The sequence below is a fragment of the Peromyscus californicus genome, unplaced genomic scaffold (genome assembly GCF_007827085.1).
Source record: "Peromyscus californicus insignis strain IS unplaced genomic scaffold, ASM782708v3 Scaffold_6__1_contigs__length_162567912, whole genome shotgun sequence".
In the NCBI taxonomy this organism is placed as follows: Eukaryota; Metazoa; Chordata; class Mammalia; order Rodentia; family Cricetidae; genus Peromyscus; species Peromyscus californicus.
In genome coordinates, this window is record NW_026294584.1 from 72883223 (window position 1) to 72902019 (window position 18797).

Consider the following 18797-nt stretch of genomic DNA (forward strand, 5'->3'; position numbering starts at 1 on the left):
CTTCATATGTGCCAGAGTAGGGTGAGAAAGGCTATCACTTCCCTTTGTAGAGGGCAACTGGTCCCAGTGCTGGGAGCAGCTCTAATGGAGCCAGTGAGTAATTAGGCTGTGGAGGACTTACTGCCTAGTGGACATTCCCCAAGAGATATGTCTGTAGACCTTTTCAGAAATCACAGCTTGTGATCAGCCCAACTTCTGCCCTGGCTGGACTCAGCTGGTCACTCCTGAAGCCCTGTTACCTCCAGGATCAGGCCTCTTCATGGCTCTGCTGTGACTGATCAAACCATCAGATGTAGCAAGTCCCTTCCTTACACCTATATGTAGTCACCCAGCTCTGGAAGGTACCTTCTGGCTATGAGATCTGAGGTCCTAGTCTTCCTTTTCTCCCACAAAAGGGCCAGGGTGCCCAGAAGCAATCCACACTCCAGCCAGCACATTGCATACATTGTGTCTCTTTCCTGAACCTGGTCATGGTGGCCAGACTGTGTTTGGCACCTGCAAGTCTACTGAAGCTACTTACAAAAGTCCTCCTGAATACTCAGTACTTAAGAGCTGCTTCTGGCCATGGTGAGGGAAGCTGGTAGGCATGGCCAACTCCCTTAGTAGCTAATGCCACCTACAGGCCCCGCACTGGCCCTGGCTCCAGTTGCCTCAGTGGAATGGGCTTGGTGCTGCTCATCCCACCACCTGCCTCCCCCCTGCTCTCCTTCCTATGCCTGCATTTGTGTTTGCAGCATCCGCTCCCAGATAAATGTCTGGCTGCCAAATTCTCATCTGTTGTTGGGAAAGGCTGTCCCAAGACAGAATCCAGAGAAATCACTTTATTTTAATGAGCTTTACTTGGAAGAAAAGGAACAAGGGGAAAGGATGTTGGGGCTGAAAATAGAGACCCTTGGGTTTTTTTCCTTGTGACCTTGTGACCAGCTAATAGATAGAAGCGGCGTGATCAGTGTTAGGAAGGCATGGAGCAAGACTGTATGAATGCCGGCTCTAACTTCCCCAGGGAAGGCTCTTCTCTGCCAGTGGCCTCAGGCACTGGGGCTTTTGCGGGCAACTACAAAGCAGAGACCCTCACATAAGGCCTGTGAGTATTTGAGGGGGGTGCAGTTGCATTTCAGCACCTGGCAACCTGCATCTTGAACAGCCTTCTCGACCGTCTCCCTCTCCAGGTAAACCCCAGGGAACTTCTTGGGGCCTACCATATAGCTCTGGAACCCCAGAGTAACCATGGTAACCAGGTGGCCCCCTGGCTTCAGCAGGTCAGCCAGTCTGCGCAGGGCTGCCCGGTAGGTATCCACGTCAAGACAGGCGCATTCCATGGCCAGAAAGGTCAGCACACAGTCAGCCAGCGGCACTTGAGCTGACCCCAGTGGGGGTGTCTTGGTCACATCACACTTCAGTACACGAGTGACTGTCCTTCGGAGCTTGGCCTCCTTCTCCTGCCACTTGCTTCTGTTGGAGGATCAGAGAGGTGCTGTGGTGACTGCAGCTGACAACATGACTGCGATGGACCAAAATCATAAATGATAAAAGCTCGTAGTTATGAAAATAGTTATTGTGGTTGTTGCGATTTTCTCTGGCCCCCACAACCATCCCACTATTTAATCTGACCAGCAACATGCTACACAGATGGAAACTGAGGCACAAAGCTGCTCACAGCCACCAGCGATGTTGGATTTGGTGTTTGAGTTCATCCTCCTTTTCCACTATCCCTTCCTTCCTTTTGTTTTATTTTTTCGAGACAGGGTTTCTCTGGGTAGCTTTGCGCCTTTTCCTGGAACTCACTTGGTAGCCCAGGCTGGCCTCGAACTCACAGAGATCCGCCTGGCTCTGCCTCCCAAGTGCTGGGATTAAAGGCGTGCGCCACCACCGCCCGGCTATTTTATTTTTTTAAGACAGGGTTTCTCTGTGTAGCTTTGGAGCCTGTCCTGGAACTCGCTCTGTAGACCAGGCTGGCCTCGAACTCATAGAGATCCGCCTGCCTCAGCCTCCCGAGTGCTGGGATTAAAGGTGTGTGCCACCACCACCCATCTTCTCCCTTCCTTCTCTAATCACTCATTCAATCTTTTTGGTGTATCTCATTATTATTACCTTGTTTGTACTTACGAGTGTCGGTGCATATGTGTGTGAAAATGTGCATACCAATGTTTGTGTATGTGTGTGGAAGCCAGAGTACAACCTCAGGTGTCATCCCCCGGGGCCTGTCTACTTTTTCTTCTTTTGTTGACACAAAAGAAAGATCTCATTGGGCAAGTAACCTGGCTGGCTGCCCAACAAGCCCCATGGATCTCCTGTTTTAGCCTGCTTAGTGCTAAGATCATAAGCACAAGCTACCACCTCTTGCTTCAAAACAAACAAAAACCACAAAATGTGGGCTCTGGGAATTGAACTAAGATCTTCATGCTTGCTCTCCCCATTCTCTTTATTATTTTTTTAAGCTAAAAACAAAAAACAAAAAAACTTGCTCTTTTTTGGAAACAGGGTCTCTCTGTGTAGTCCCGACTTGCCTAGAACTCACTCTGTAGCTCAGGCTGGCTTCAAACTCACGAGTCTCCTGTCTCAGCCTCTTGAGAGCTGGCCCCTCAAAGAACAAAAGGGTTAAACAAAACAAAACAAAAACAAAAAACAAAAAAACAACCCAACTACATGCCTCCTCTCTTCTGGCCATCCAGTGATCCCATCCCACCCCTCACCGGGTTCCTAGCCTGCTTTTTAGGCTGGGACCTTGCAGTAATCTTGAAGTTCCCAGTCATACCCTGTGGCCGTGACCGTGCCACAGAGGCAGCTCCAGCCACAGCGCTCCAGGTGCACCTGCTGTCTAAATGCTGTCCTCTACCTCCTTCCTGCATCTGTGGCCATGAATCTTGGGGTCACCCTTGGCTCCTCTTCACATCTAAACTACTAGTCAGTGGCTAACCAGCCCCATAGGGCTGCTACAGGCTCCAGGATCCTCGACGCCCCTCCATGATTCTCTAGTTATTGTCACTGCTAGGGGTAACACTGCCCCCTGCTGCTCTGACTGGGTTTGACACTCTCCTCAGCTTGGTGTACGGAATAGTTCTTTCAAAGATGTAGGTCTTGAACTGGTGGGATGTCTCAGTTTACATCTTACTGATGTAAGGAGCTTACTGCCAAACCTCATAATCCATAGGACCCACATGTTGAGGAAAGAGAACCAATTCCCACAGGTTGTCTTCTGACCTCCACACATCCACTGTGGAATTCATGCCATGTTTGCACATGTGCATGTGCACACACACGTATACACACACACATGTATGCCTACACACATACATTGTACATACATACATGCACACATACACACACACACATATATACACGTATGCACATTAACATACACACATACACTCACACACATAGACATACACACTTTCACATACACACACATTCATGCTGCATCCACACATATGCAAACACAAATACACATACACACATTCACACACACATACACATGCACACACACACACACACACACAATGTGTCATTATGTCACTCTTATCACAGCCTTGAGGGTGCCAGTGTGTGGCATTGGAGGCCCTCCCTGATGCACAACTATGTCCTCTTCATACGTGGGTCGGTAGCCTTTGCTACACTGCCCATGTCACTTGCATGGTCTTCCTGGGATGTGGCCCTTGTTCCCTCACCTCAACGACAGGAGCCCCAGCTCCTGGGAGAGGCTGCCTCTAGTCCAGAACATTGCTCTCCTGTCCCTGCGGAAGCCTCTCCTCTCATCTCACATGACCTGTCTCAGTCTAGCATGATGGTGGCTGTCTTCCTCCTGTAACAGGGCCATGGAGCTCCCTCCTCCTGCCGGTGTGTGCTCTTGACTCATAGTGAGTGACACCCAGGTGGGACAACTCCAAGGCCCCTCTAGACCACCAAAGGCTGTCCTGGACGGTGACAGGGTCAGTCCTCTGCTCCCAGATCAGGGCAGAAATACTGACCTGTTTTTAACCCTGCTCTGAGGAGGGCTAGAGGACCCTCTCCAAGCCAGTGCCTCAGTTTCCCAAGCTGCAGGAAAATCAGAATCGCTGACCCTTGCAGCTCCAGTTGGGGCTTATGCCCTCTACGAACCAAAGTGGACACAGAACCTGCAGAAGGCCACTGGAATTGATCTCTGGCGCTTTGTCACAGTGCTAAGTGTGAGGGTGTACCTCATAGCATGTCTTTCCATGATAAGTGTGTCCCGCAACACCAGAGGAGACCCTGAACCAGTCTCCAGAGCAAAGTGACTGGGACAGTCAGCAGGACTTCCTGGAGGACGTGACATAGAAGCTGGTGTCACAGCTGGTTTGAACAGGTACAGAGAAAGGGGGAGCAGGGCCAGACAATTTGGGGCAGCATTGGGACTGGAGGTTGGACTGACCCTGGGGTTATAAGTTCATGAGGTGCAGGCAGACCAGGAGGAAAGAGAGGTGGGTAGTAGGTCCCTGAGCTGTCCTGAGCACTACAGGGGCCTTGTCTGAGAAGGATGAGGTGGGTGGAAGACATGGGGCTGTTACCTGTCCCCCTCCAGCTCACAGGCATGCTGCACTATGGAGGACCAGTCATAGGCCCCTGGCTCCTTCTTCAGCCATTTCTGCAGCTCCTGCAGGTTCTGCGGAGTGTAGTCAGTGACGATGATCTCCCGGAAGGCCTCGCATGCTGCAAGCAGCTGGTAGATGGTGGGGCCAGAGCCGATGTCAATCAGGACGTCGCCCCTTAAACCTCCTGTGGAGATAGCATGGGCAGGTCTGGGCACCCTGACGCCACATCCTGCTGAGTGCGTGGAGAACTCCAAGCCTCGGAGGAGGAGGTGCCAGCTGTGGAGGGCAGTAGCCTCTTGCCTCTGGGCTGTGAGTTGACAGGATTGCGGAGCAAGGCTAGGGGTGGGGTACAGCTGACATTCTCAAAACCCTCCCTGTTGTCCCCGGGACACTAGTGGAGGCCTGAGAGGCATGTCTGGCCTTCTGGATAAACTTAGGATTGCTCTGTAATCGGTTGACACTGGCTTATCGCTAAGAACAGTGGAATTTAGAAATTGGCATATGGATGGAGTGACAGGGTCTGGGGTGACGGTTGGGAAGGAAGCCAGCCAGTTCTTCAGAGCCCTTCAGGTATGCTGAAAAGGGAGCCATGCGTAAGAAAGCAAGGGTAGCCCTAGGGTGTGGCCTCCAAGCCCCCCCCCCCCCCCCCCCCGCAGTCTCCTTTTATGCCTACTATGCCCCTGCCAAGAACCAGCGCCTGAACTCTGCTCCGGCCTTCCCTAGGAGCTCCGAGCTTCCCTTCCTCTGTATTCTGAGGGAGCTCCTTGCTACCCCTTCCTTGGCACTGAATGTCTGGTTAAGAAGGTTTTTTTGTGGGGGAGGGGGGTTATGAAATCTCCAGGGTCACACAGAACACACCCTCCCCACTAGTGCTCGGCCAGCTGAACTATTATGCTTTATTCTTGCTGGTGCTACTGTTGACCATCTTTCTCTCCCTCCCCACAATGCTGAGCCTTAGTGCCCCCACTTAGATGTTTGGGGGGGGCAGAAATTGTGGATGCTTGTATGCATATATGTTTGTGTGTGTAAGAGTTTTCATCAGCTTTTCAGAGAGATTCAAGGTCCCAGAAAGTCTGGAGAACTCTCTGGAAGGCCTGTGGCAGAGGAGGAGGGTAGAGCAGCTTTGGCACTCATGCCCACCCTGTCACTTCTCCCATCAGCGGCCTACGAGCTCCACAAATCTGGGTGTACCCCTCGAATTTTACAAGTGAGGCAATTGAGGCTGATCATGGCTGCAGGCTCTCAAGGCATGGCTCCACTGGACCCACACATGTCGCCATCTGTGGGTCCTGTGGGCCGCCAGACTGGTCACCTCTGCAGCATCTGTACGTACAGAATGAGCTCTTCACGTTGGCACCGCTCCAGCCCCTCCCCAGGGGGACCTCAGCCACTCACCCGCAGAGAAGGTCTGGTAAAGGTTCTGCAGGCTAAACTTCACGATTTCCCGCTCTGCCACCGGGCCTGAGTTGAAGTTGTAGAAGGTGTCCAGGTAGTCTCGGGGACTGAATTCTTTTTCATAGTCCTTGTATATTTTGCCCTCCATTCTGGTCAGCCTGTCAGAGCTGTCTGTCCTCCTCTTACCCCTGAAGAGTGCCCCTTCCTTCCCACTACACCTTTTATAATCTCTTTTGGTAGACCTCCCTTCTCAGGGTGGAGCTAGGGTCCCTGCAGATGACATCAGAGAGCTGGTGGTGTCAGATTCCTGGCTGGATTTGATTTTTGTGATGAAGCATGAGAATGCTAGAGTGCCCCGAGTCCTGTCCTGAGGAAGCACTCATCCCTCGTTCCCATTCCCCGGGGTGGTGTCTTTGGAGGTGGTACTGCTCAGACTGGGAGAGGCAGAGAATTACAGAGGAAAAAGAAAGAGACAGAGACCAGAGAGACCAGGGGCTGCTCAGCGATGCTTCACTCTTGGGGTTGAGAGTGGAGGGTGGAGACTCAGGGCCTGGCCCCTGGCCAGCACATTCAACCCCCTGGGATTCATCCCTGCCACTGCAGACAATTCAAGAATTGGAGCAGAATTGCTCCTTGGGATGGGGAAGTAGGATCCGAGATTGTCAGAATTTCTCCACTGCACTCAGTGAATTTGCCTTTGTAAACAGCTTGTCTTTAATCGAGTTAATGATTCTTCAGTGGTTTTAATCTTGTTTTCTCACTTGGCTTAATGGTTTCTCTTTTATTAGCTCAGGAGTAAACTTTGACTGCACTTCCCTAAATCATCAGGCCTGTGTTGCCCAAGGCCTGTATTTAGACAAACAATTGAAAGAGTGTTAACATACACGAGAAGGCATCATTGCACTGTGTAGAGCTCCACATACCCATACACACGGCTGTGCACATGTGTGTGGTGCCCCCCCCCCCACCCCAGGAGCATTAGCTTGCATAGATCTGGTGTGGTGGTTTGGTCTGGTTGTTTTGAAAGATGCCACCCCAGTACGCTTTCTAGGGCTATGGTAAATGCCATGACCAAAAACAACCTGGGAAGGAAAGGGTTTATTTGACTTAAACTTCCTGCTCAGTCCATCATCGATGAAAGTCAGGACAGAAACTCAAGCAGGAGCAGAGGCAGACCTTGAAGGAACCCTGCTTACTGGCTTGCTCAGCCTGCTTTCTTATGCAACCCAGGACTACTGGCCGAGGGGTGGCACTACCCACAGTGCCCAGGGCTCTCTCATATCAATCATTAACCAAGAAAACACTGCACAGACCAGTCTGATGGAGGAGGCCATTCCTCACTTGAGATTCCCACTTCCCAGGTGACTAGTTTGTGTTAGGCTGGCAAAAACTAACCAGCACAGCTGCTACCACAAAGGGAAAGGGAAAATTGACAGAGAGGATGCATATATCCTTGCATCTTGTATCAGGTGTGGGTTCACGCCGTGGAAGGAAGACACAGAGGCATTCTAAGGATGATTTTCTTTTTAGCCTTCCCAGCTGTGGGGTGGGGTGGGGGGTGGTGTCAGCCTCTGGCAAACTGACTTTGTAGCTTAGCGAAGGGCTTTTTTTCATTGTTATATGTTTTACACCTTTAGCAAGTCAATTTTGTGTACCTCTTCTCTAAGCTCCCCAAAGAGACAATGCCAAGACAAATTCTCAGTTAAGAATCTTGGTTTGCCAGTCCTCCTGCAACCAAGTTTTGCATAGTCTTTGAACCCTTAGGAAACTCTCAGATAAGACTTATATACTTCAAACAGAAGGTACTGGAACCAAAAGGTAGCAGTCACAAAAGGCAGATCAATGCTAGGTGCTAACACTCCGGAATCAAACCAGCTGCAGAATTCTGCAGGAACTCCCCTAACATGCACCACTGCAGAGGACTCAGCAAAGATCACAAGATGAAAACAAAACAAAACAAAAAAAGCTTGCCCTCTCTCTTTCCAAAAGTCATCCAAGGGTGAGAGCTTCTGGGCAGCAAACTTCAGAGCCGATTGCCAGAGGGCAAGCATGGGATTCGGGTGTCACAGCACAGGCAAAGTTCATGACACTGGTGTCCTAGTATGTGACAGGAGTTTGCTGTCATCTTCACAACAACCTGTAAGGTAGATAGATGCCCCCTCAACAACAAGGAAGGGGGCAGTGTGATGTCCAAGGTCACTCTGGCAGTAGCAGAGGCTCCAGATTCATGTTCAAGGCTCTATGTCCAAAGCGGGAACACAAACCAATGATGAGCTTCATCCCCCTGAGGCCTCCCTCATGCTCTCTGCCCTTAGCTGTGTGGTTCATGTACTTGCTCACACACTGCCTTATGAGCTCAGGGAATCACTTGGGGACCCAGTAGTGTAACCCTACCCCTGGATCTCCAAGCATGCCCTTTAGACGCCACCCTTCAAGCCAGATGAAAGAGACCTGCTACCCAGAATGAAAGATGATCATTTTCTCTCAGGCTGTCTAGAGCTTGGGAAAACATCTCCACAAGATGTGAACAGGAGCCCATCTTTCATTGTCATTCTTGCCCTTTTCACTGTGGGAAGCATACTCCCCCCACTTTCCTGGAATTCACAGAGCCTGGTCTCTGGTGTTTCTTCTCTGAGAGAATGGTGCTGCACAGCTGCTCATCCAGTTGTAAAATCTACAATTAGTCGCCTACTCAATTTATTTAAGAAGGACTGAAGCTGAGATCCGGGGAAGCTAAATCCTAGTGTGTTAACGTGAGTGGAGACACCGAAGGTGTGACATCTGTGCAGGGTTTCTCACATCTGCCCCTGACACTTGCACCTGAGTGCTTGTGCAAAGATCCCTTCCTTCCTCCCTGTGCCCATGTGTGTCTGGGATGGCCACCTGAATATGTTAGTTGTGCTCCCTGGTGTCCTACAATTGAAATCCTAACAGCTACTGGGATGAATGGAATCTGTGATTTGGGTCTGGCTTTTGATTGGCCTTTTACACATGTGATTGCTGAGTCAAGGCTTGAAAACTTTCAGTACAAATAATTTAGTCAAAGACTTGCCATGTTATTTTCTTTTTGACTTTGAAATTTTTAGGCTAAGTGTCAGCTTAATTTCCCTCTGGTAAAATATGAGAAAGATTAGTTTTTCCTTTCTCTTTGGGCTGACTCCTTTGCGTCTAGGGCTGGGGAAACTGTTCAGTGTTGGTGGTATGTGAGAAGATGTTGGACACTAATTTGGGGATTTGGCACGAAGCGGGGCTTGCTAGCAAGGCAGGATTTTCCCATAGGTCCCCTCTCCTGGGTGGGATTCTCTCTTCACAGTCCTGAGCAGGAAGGCCGGGAATGCTGGCCCCAAGAGCACAGTGGATGATTGTGTTTTCTCACATGGTGTGACACTGAGATTTTCTAGTTTACTAGAATTTTCAGGTGGCCCCATTATTTGCACAGGCAGCTTGAAATTTGCCCATTTGCATTGTGGGGCAGTGGTGGTGCACACCTTTAATCCTAGCACTCGGGAGGCAGAAACAGGCAGATCTCTGTGAATTTGAGGCCAGTCTGGTCTACAGAGTGATTTCCAGGGCAGCCAGGACTAACTACCCTGTCTCAAAAAACCAAAACCGAAAACAGAAAACAAAAACAAAAGCAAAAACAAAAAAACAAAACAAAAAAAAACCACAAAAAAAAAGAAAAGAAAACGTCTAAAATGATGTCCATGTTCTTAGAAGGGACGAAACTGTCCCAGTAGTAACAGAAACCTTGGGACTGTTCTCAGAAGGCAACAATTTTGCCTATCAGGGACCCACTGGCAATATCTGAAGACATTTTTGTTTATCTCAGGTAGGGACCTGGGGCTACTGGCCTCTTGGGGTAGAGGCCAGGGTTACTGGCCATCCTACAGTGTTAAGTCAGTGGTTCTGATGTGGAAAAAACACTATTCTTAGAATATTTCCATAAGAGACTCAACCCTGAGCAGATTTCCCTGCTTCTGTGAGGACCCCTGGCTGGACTGGAATCAGTGTATCCATAGAGACCAAGAGGGCAAAGGTGGTGGAGAGGCAGGTGGAAGCCAGGGGGAGAGGCCTTTGGAGAGCCAATGGACTGGTTGAAAGAGTGGAAGTAGAGTAGATTGTTCTGGGAAGGATGAACACAGACCCCAAGGTGTTCCATCCATCATGTAAGCTCTGGATAGCGTAGTCACATCCATCAGTTCTGCAAATGCAAGTGGGATGAGGTGCTGGGTAGCTAGCATTAGGCTGGCCAGGGAGGGCTAGCATCAGGCCTCTGACCCTCCGAGGCTGGCCATGCAAGTCTAGGGTGATAATGGCCCTTTGATATTAGCCCTGATTTTCGGGATGTTTATTTTATGTGTCAACTTGGCTGGGCCATGGTGTTTTGGATAAGATTAAATTTTCATTGGCAGACTTTAGGTGAAGCAGGAAACTTTTCTAACGTGGGTGTGCCTTATCCAATCAGATGAAGGCACGCATAGGATGGGAGACCAACTTCCCCAAGCAGGAAGAGTTCTGCAGCACATGGCCTCTTGCCTAGCCAGCTCCACACTGAATATTTGGACTTGCCAGACTCCACAGTCATGTGAGTTAAGAGCTTTAAACAAAGCTCTTCCTACATACACTACTCTGACTCATTCATCCAGAGAGCCCTGACTAATACAGATACCGCAACACTTCAGTCAATGCCCCTGGTTGGTACTATCTGAGTCTTAGGGTTTCTAGCACTGTGATGAAACACCATGACTAAAAGCAATGTGGGGAGGAAAGGGTTTGTTTTGCTTATGATTCCACATCACAGTTCATCAGCAGAGCAGGAACTCAAACAGAGCAGGAACCCGGAGGCAGGCGCTGATACAGAAGCCATGGAGGAGTGCTGCTTACTGGCTTGCTCTTCATGGTTGCTTGACCACCTGTCCAGGAGTGGTACTACCCACAATGGGCTGGGCCTCCCCCAGCAATCACTAATTAAGAAAATGCCCCATAGGCTTACCTACAGCCTGATTTTATGTATGTATGTGTGTATGTATGTATGTATGTATGTTTGTATGTATGTATGTATGTATGTATGTATGTATGTATGTATGTATTTACCCACCACCTCCCCTCTTAGCCCATATGTATTCCTCCTCTGTTTCCCTTCAGAGAAGAGCAGACTTCCCAGGGATATCAACTGAGCATGGCCTAACAAGATACAATAAGACTAGGCACAAACCCTCATATCAAGGCTGAACTAGGCAACCCAGTAGGCGGAAAAGGGTCCCAAGTTCATGCAAAAGAGTCAGAGACAGCCCCCACCTCCACTGTTAAGAGTTCCACAAGAACACCAAGCTACACAACCATAGGATATATGTGTGTGGGGGGGGGTGGTGGTGGCTGGAGAGATGACTCAGAGGTTAAGAGCACTGACTATTCTTCCAGAGGTCCTGAGTTCAATTCCCAGCAACCATATGGTGCCTCACAACCATCTGTAATGAGGTCTGGTGCCCTCTTCTGGCCTGCAGGCATACATGCAGGCAGAACACTATATACATAATAAATAAATAATTTTTTTTTTAAAAAAAAGGCATATGCAAAGGACTTAGGTCAGACCCATGCAGACTCTATGATTGCTGCTTTAGTCTCTGGGAGCCCCTAGGAGCACTGCTCAGTTGAGTCTATGGGTATGTTCTTGTGTTGTCCTTGACCCCTCTGGCTCTTCCTCTGGGTTCCCCTAGCTCCACTTCATGTTTGGTTCTGGGTCTCTGCATCTGCTCCCATCAGATGTTGGATGAAACCTCTCTGATGATGATTGGGCTAGGCTCTGGTCTACGAGAATAGCAGATTTATTTATTTATTTATTGCCAGTCGTGTTTGCTTCTATCCTAGGTCTGTGGGCTATCCAGCCTCTGGTTCCTGGCCATCCAGGAAGTGTCAGGCATGGGCTCCCTCTCATGGCTTGAGCCTCAAGTTGGACCAGCCATTGGTCGGCCACTCCCCCAAGTTCTGCACCACCATTACCCCATCACATCTTGCAGGCAGACTAAATTGTAGGTCGGAGGTTTTGTGGCTGGGTTGATGTACCAGTCCCACCACTAGAAGCCTTGCCTGGTTACAGAAGATGGCCAATTCAGGCTCCTTATCCCCTGTTACTAGGAGTCTTTGATAGGGACACCCTCGTAGATTCCAGGGAATTTCCATTGCACTAGGTTTCCACATCATCTCCTAAATGCCACCCCATTCTAGTAATCTCTCTCCCTCCATCCTGCCCCTCCCCACCTGATCCCACCTGTTTCCATCCCCACCTGCCCCCAGCCCACCCTTGAAATCTAATCTATTTCCCCTTCCCAGGGAGATTCAGGTGTCTGCCCTTGAGCTCTCCTTGTTACTTAGCCTCTCTGGGTCTGTGGATCTAAAAACTGATCTTATGCATTTTTTTTCCAATTGAGTTTCTCTTTGCTCAAATGACTTTAGCTTGTGTCAAGCTGACATAGAATTAGCTAGCATAATTTTTTTATTAGTACTCCCCTAGAATTATGAAACATGAGCACAGCAGTTTCCTGCCTGCTGGGAAGTCCTGGTCCTGCTCCTTGGAAGCTGGATGAGTGACTGCTGGGTGACCCTGCCTTTGTGGAGGCCCCAGGCTGTTGGACTTTACAGAGTCAGAACTGTTTGTTTATGTAGAGTCAAGCAAAACATTCTTATCCTTCCCACGTCAAGGGCAGCAGGCCTGAACCTTAACACGGCTGATGCATTTCTGCCCTATGTGTGGCCAAGTCAGAGCCATTTCCTGGCTAAAGGAGGCCAAATTTTTCTGACTGTAGGAGATATTACAGCTTACTCTCATTTTAAAGGGAGAGATACTGAAGTCCAGGGTTGACTTAGCCAGGGTCTGGGGCAAGCCAGTGGCCAGGAAGTCAGGCTCCTTTGACTGTGGTTGGTGTTTATGGTAGATCTCTATAGTTCTCATTCTTGGAGATGGTATGGGGAGATCTGGCCATCCAGTGGCCTGCGTAGTATTGCTGGATCAGCCATCCAGCTCTGTCCCTAGGTCTCAGCTCTAATCTTGGCCTACTGCCTGGTCTGCAAAGAGCTATTAAACCCCAGTGACCAGCAGGAGACTAGAAGGGGACATGTCTAGGCACTCAAACCCATTATACTTGAGGGCCAGGGGAATAGTTTGGGGGCCTTATAGCACATGCAGATGGGGCATTAAGCTTCAGCACCTTTGGAGGTCACCCACAGAGAACTGCACCTGGAGCACGGCATCAGTTGCTCCTGAAGGGTCGGGTGGTGGTGGCGCGTGCCTTTAATCCCAGCACTCGGGAGGCAGAGCCAGGCGGATCTCTGTGAGTTCGAGGCCAGCCTGGGCTACAGAGTGAGTTCCAGGAAAGGCACAAAGCTACACAGGGAAACCCTGTCTCGAAAAACAAAACAAAACAAAAAAACAGAAACAAAAGCAAAAACAAAACAAACAAACAAATAAACAAACAAACAAACAAAACCCAAAAATCAAACTGGGACAAATGGCTGAAGTGTCTACTTAACATGTCAAAGTGAGCAAAGATAAAGAAGCTAGACAAATATTAATGTGAACCTGAGCAGACCCTAGTGTGGGGGGCCCACAGGGGCTCCCTAATAAGACCTTATTCAAAGGCAGAGAGTCTGAGCTTGCTTTACCCAGCAGTGCTGCATAATGGGATGATTGGCCACAGGCATGGTTACCAGGTGTTTTGAAGGGTCTACACTTGGTTGTACGGTGTGCTTTGATCTTGAAAGGGGGAGGTCTTTTGCCTCTCCCCTTGGCAGTGTATAAAAGGCCCATTAGAATAAAGGATACGGTGGCAGGGTTTTGAGCCAGGGCCCTCCTGAAGCTGTCCTGTGTCTCTGTCTTTCTCTCTATCTGCGTCTATATTTCTATCTAATACTTCCTCATTCCTCTCTCCTCTCCCCAAGAACCCTTTGGCAAGTTAGAGCTGGACTCCGGCATCCTAGGAATTTATAAACCTAGATTACTTTATTTATTAAACATATATTGTTACTTATTTAAATTCTTTCAGAAGCCTGGTGTTCCGGTATTGAACAGTTAGCAAACGTAAGTAGTTCTCATCTTAAATTTGCATCAAAAGTTCCCAGTTTTTGTTAATCTAAGTAGATTTTTATAAGCTTAAAATCTTATCATCATATATAGTAGATTCTAAACCAGAGTTGAATTATACATATGATATATATATAATGTTGTAGCAAATATAACAAATTTTTATCATCTATACCAATCCAAAATATTTGTGACTTGTTTCCTTAGTTTAAAATGATGAATAGAGATGCAATGATAAATAGAGGGTTCAGAAGGACAGAGATGTTTTATTCTAGTTGGACATTTACTTTCTGCCCACCAGTTCCAAGTAACCACAAAGAGGCTTATATTAATTATAAATGCTCAGCTGGTAGCTCAGGCTTATTACTAACTAGCTCTTACACTTAAATTAACCCATAATTCTTATCTATGTTTAGCCACGTGGCTTGGTATCTTTTTCTCACTAAGGCATTCTCATCTTGATTTCTCTGCATCTGGCTGGTTGACTCCTGGCTCTGCCCTTCCTCTTCCCAGCATTCTCCTAGTCTGGTCACCTTGCCTATACTTCCTACCTTGCTACTGGCCAATCAACATTTTATTAAACCAATTTGAGTGACAACTCTTTACAGCATGCAAGAGCATTATCCCACAGCATTTTATAATTGTTGCTTTATACCATGTGGTCATCCTAAGATAGTTAAGTCACATGGCATGTGCCCTAAACTTTAAAATCTTAGTAAAGATGGCTGCCAGCCATGTGGTTGCTTACATCTTGACAAGGTTATCTGCCAAGATGGAGGACAGCCACATGGTTGCTATTTAAAATATCTATTTTTCTAAACAAGAGTTGAATCTAAGTTCTGGGACCAAATGAATGAAAAAAAAGAAATTAAAAAGAAAAGAAGGAGACATGACTGTTCCTAGGTATGATGGAAGAGAAGGTTTATTGTAGATATGTGGGAGAGCATAGCCAGAGGCAGAGACAGGGACATCTGAGAGTGTCTGGAGTGAACAAGTTCAGACTGAGCTGTGGGGAGAGGGGAAGGGAAAGAGAGAGGAAAACCAAGTACAGCAGCCAGGAGGCCCAAATGTCCAAAGAGAGCAGGCAACCAAAATGGTTGGATTATATAGGGAAGGGCAACCCAGCCCCCTGGGCTGGAGAGTTCAGGGTAGGGGTTGGGGTACACCAGCCTGGGAGGCCCTGTAACAGGTAGGGGCTGAGGGATACAGGGAGAACCTGGTGGCCAGGTTCACTTTGATATGTAAATAGACACCTCAGCAGTTTGTCCCAGTCTGAAACCTAACAGGAGCAGTTGATCTCCAGAGGAAACAAGGCCAAGGAGTCTAAGCTGCCACTAGCTTAGCTCTAGGGTCAGAGAGTTTCAGGTAAGGTGTGTTAGCATGGTGGTGGGATGTGGTCCTGGGACCTTTTGCGTCCTCAAAGGAGAGGAAGCTCAAGGACCAGTCAGTACAGGAGAAGCAAGGGAACTGTGCAGGAACTCTGTAGGGATGGATTCTGGTGCTCCAAGTGAGCCTTGGTAAGACCTGGTCAGCGAAGGGAGGAGGGACTAGAGCTCAGGACCATGGCAGAGGGAGGCTTCACAGGTGATAGCAGCTCTCTTCTCCTCCTCCTCCTCCTTCTCCTCCCCCTTTTCCTCCCCCTTCTCCTCCTCTTCCTCCTCCTCCTTCTCCTCCCCCTTCTCCTCCCCCTTCTCCTCCTCTTCCTCCTCCTCCTCCTTCTCCTCCTTCTTCTCCTCCTCCTTCTCCTCCTCCTTCTCCTCCTCTTCCTTCTCCTCCTCCTTCTCCTCCTCCTCCTTCTCCTCCTTCTCCTCCTTCTTCTTTCTCTTCTTTTTTTTTTGAGACAGGGTTTCTCTGTGTAGTTTTGGTGCCTATCCTGGATCTTGCTCTGTAGACCAGGCTGGCCTCGAACTCATAGAAATCCACCTGGCTCTGCCTCTCAGTGCTGGGATTAAAGGTGTGCGCCACCACCGCCCAGTTTATATCCTTAATAGATGACACCCCCAGCCTCCTTCCTGAGAAAGGGAACACATTGTAGACACAGTCATCGCAAACATCCCACATCAGCCCTCTTCTCCCAACTCATAGGGAGTGTTACCTAGTTCAGATCAGCTGCAGGTCTGAGAAGTTTATACTGTTTGCTGTTATGGCCCAGGAGTTATGGGCACACAAGAAATTGATAGTAGGAAACAGCTGATATATTAAAAGCCAAATAACATCAAATATTCCTTGATATTTGACTTTCCTCTAGAAGAATTCCTTGAGCCTTCTAGGTATAGCTTTATCATATACGGCTGAATCTCTATTTGATATACTTGTGGCCCACAGCAAGTAAAAGAGAAGCTAAAACATTGGTAGTGGTTGAGTCAATCATCTGCTTAATGTGCTGATTAACTTCATGCTGTCAACTTTCTCCAACAGGAGTTAAATATTTTCCACTTTGTAGTTCGGAGGTATCTTACACAGAAATATCTTTGGTCTGTAGACATTACATATCTACTAGTTTTAGTACTTACTGATTATTCCTACTCAAGTGAATGATTATTATTATGGTTGCCAAATGTTGATTCACCAGTTATATCATCCTTTCTACATTTATTGGCTGACCTTCAAATGTTCCTTCCCTTTCATTTATTATCTTGTATAAATATGAACTCAGAGACTCCTGTTTTTTCAGTGGGCTAATGATTCACCACTCTCCTGATTGACTTTGATGAGCAGATATGGCCAATAAGAGCCATTTTAACCCAAGTAGTGCTTTTGAATATTTCCTCAATAAGTTTCTCTTATTCAGCATGTCTATTGTTGTGCCCATGTCTGGAGACCCCCCCCCCCAAGCAAGACCACCACAGAGCTGATATCCAACGCAAAACACACAGGGGTTTATTGATTATAAGCCCAGGCTTGGTCTGTATTCCAGCACTCCAACGCAGTGGATGAAGAAGGATGGCCCTGAGCTCTCAGAATGAGGGGGTTTTAAAGGGAAAAACAACAAGCAGGGTGGTACAAGCCTTTGTGTCATATGATTGGGTGAGGGTATGTAACCTCTGAATTTACTGGTTGAGAGAAGACTGAACAGCCTGTTATGGTGTCTGCTTGGTCCTTTCACTATCACTTTTAAACCTAATGCTCAACCATATAACCAGAGAAAAGACCAGGGCTCTTAGGCTGTCTTCTTCAACTCTGGTCCCAGAGGTCTAGCCTTTGCCTTCTAGAGGCATTGGTAGTTTGTGAAGCAATGACCCTTCAACCAGAGTATGGATCTGTGCCTGTTCCAAATGCTATTGCCTTTACAAATGGCTCCAGCCAGGAATGCTGGAAGGAAACAAATCCTATGATAATCCTCAGGCACTTCCTTGAAGCTTGAACAGATTACAACAACCTTTAGGAGATTTTAGGAGATGGAAGGAGGAGAGACCTCCATGAACATCAGCTTGATATGTGGATCTTGAGAATTTTGTCCACCCTGGGGGAAAAGTGGCCCCAGAAGAACCACTGGACAAGGCACATAGATTTGTCCAGAGCATGAGACTAAGAGGTCAGAGAGCTGGGTCCTGGGAAGAGCAAGAAGTACAAGATGTAAAGTTGGAAAGAGTGGAGGTGTCTTTAGGACACTTCCTATGTTAGGGGCCACTTAGGAAATGCAAAAATCGACACAGCAGCTTGGGATAAATAAAAGGGACAACTGGTAGGGAGTGGATAAAACTTGATATGGATATATTAATAAAATATTCCTTTTTTCTTGCCTTCACATTGTTTATCTTTGAGTCTTAACTGAGAAGAAAAGTATTGTGTGGTCAACCTGTGACATCTGTCTGCTGAATCAGATAGAGAACCAAAGCAGGAAATACAACCATCTTGCTGACCATTCCTTGGCACTGCCTCTATAACTTCCCTGAAGTCAACTTCTAGCAAATGGTGACTCGCTTCACTCAATCCTGTTGTATTACTTTTCTCATTGCTTGGGACCAAACACATGACAAGAAGCAACTGAAGTGAGGAAGGGTCTATTCTGGCTCACTGTTTAAGAAGGAATGTAGTTCATCAGGGTAGGGAAGGCACAGTGTAGGGGCATGAGACAGCTGATAACATTGTGTTTGCTGTCAAGTGGCAGAGAGGGGACCAGGCTATAAAACCCCAAGGCTCACAATGACCCATTTTTTTTCTACAAGTTTCCACCTCCTAAAGGTATCACAACCTTTCAAACCAACACCACTGTCTCAGGTAGGTTTCTATTGCTGTGAAGAGACACCATGACCATGGCAACTCCTATAAAGAAAACATTTAATTGGGGTAGCTCAATTACAGTTTCAGAGGTTCAGTCTGTTATCATCATGGTGGGGAGCATGGTGGTGTGCAGGCAGACATAGCTGAGAGCCCTACATCTTGTGGGCAATAGGAAGTCGACTAAGACTCTGGGCGGTATCCTGAGCATAGGAAACCTCAAAGCCCATCCCCACAGTCACACACTTCCTCTAGAAGGCTATACCCACTCCAACAAAGCCACACTTCTTAATAGTGCCACTCCCTATGAGATTACGGGGGCCAGTTACATTCAAACTACCATGGCAATAAAGCAAGAGAAGGAAATAAAAGGGATATTATAGGAAAAGAAGTTTTAATATATAAGAGATTTTTAAGGACTCCCCCAGAAAACTCTTAAGGCTGATGAACACTCTGGTTAAATGACAAGATACAATACCAGCAATGAAAACCTGTAGTCTGCCACCAATAGACTGAGAAAGACACAAGGGAATCGATCCCATTTATAATAGTCACAA

General features: G+C 47.8%; 1 protein-coding gene across 1 annotated transcript; it reads right to left on the bottom strand.

The window, feature by feature from the left end:
* Positions 1-806: 806 nt before the first annotated feature.
* Positions 807-6145, bottom strand: Inmt (indolethylamine N-methyltransferase). The gene is made up of 3 exons (XM_052719988.1): positions 5943-6145; positions 4524-4731; positions 807-1452 (listed from the first exon to the last, which is right to left on the bottom strand). The coding sequence occupies exons 1-3, from the start codon at positions 6088-6090 to the stop codon at positions 1029-1031; spliced, it is 780 nt and encodes a 259-aa protein (XP_052575948.1). The 5' UTR covers positions 6091-6145; the 3' UTR covers positions 807-1028.
* Between the last annotated feature and the right edge of the window lie 12652 nt (positions 6146-18797).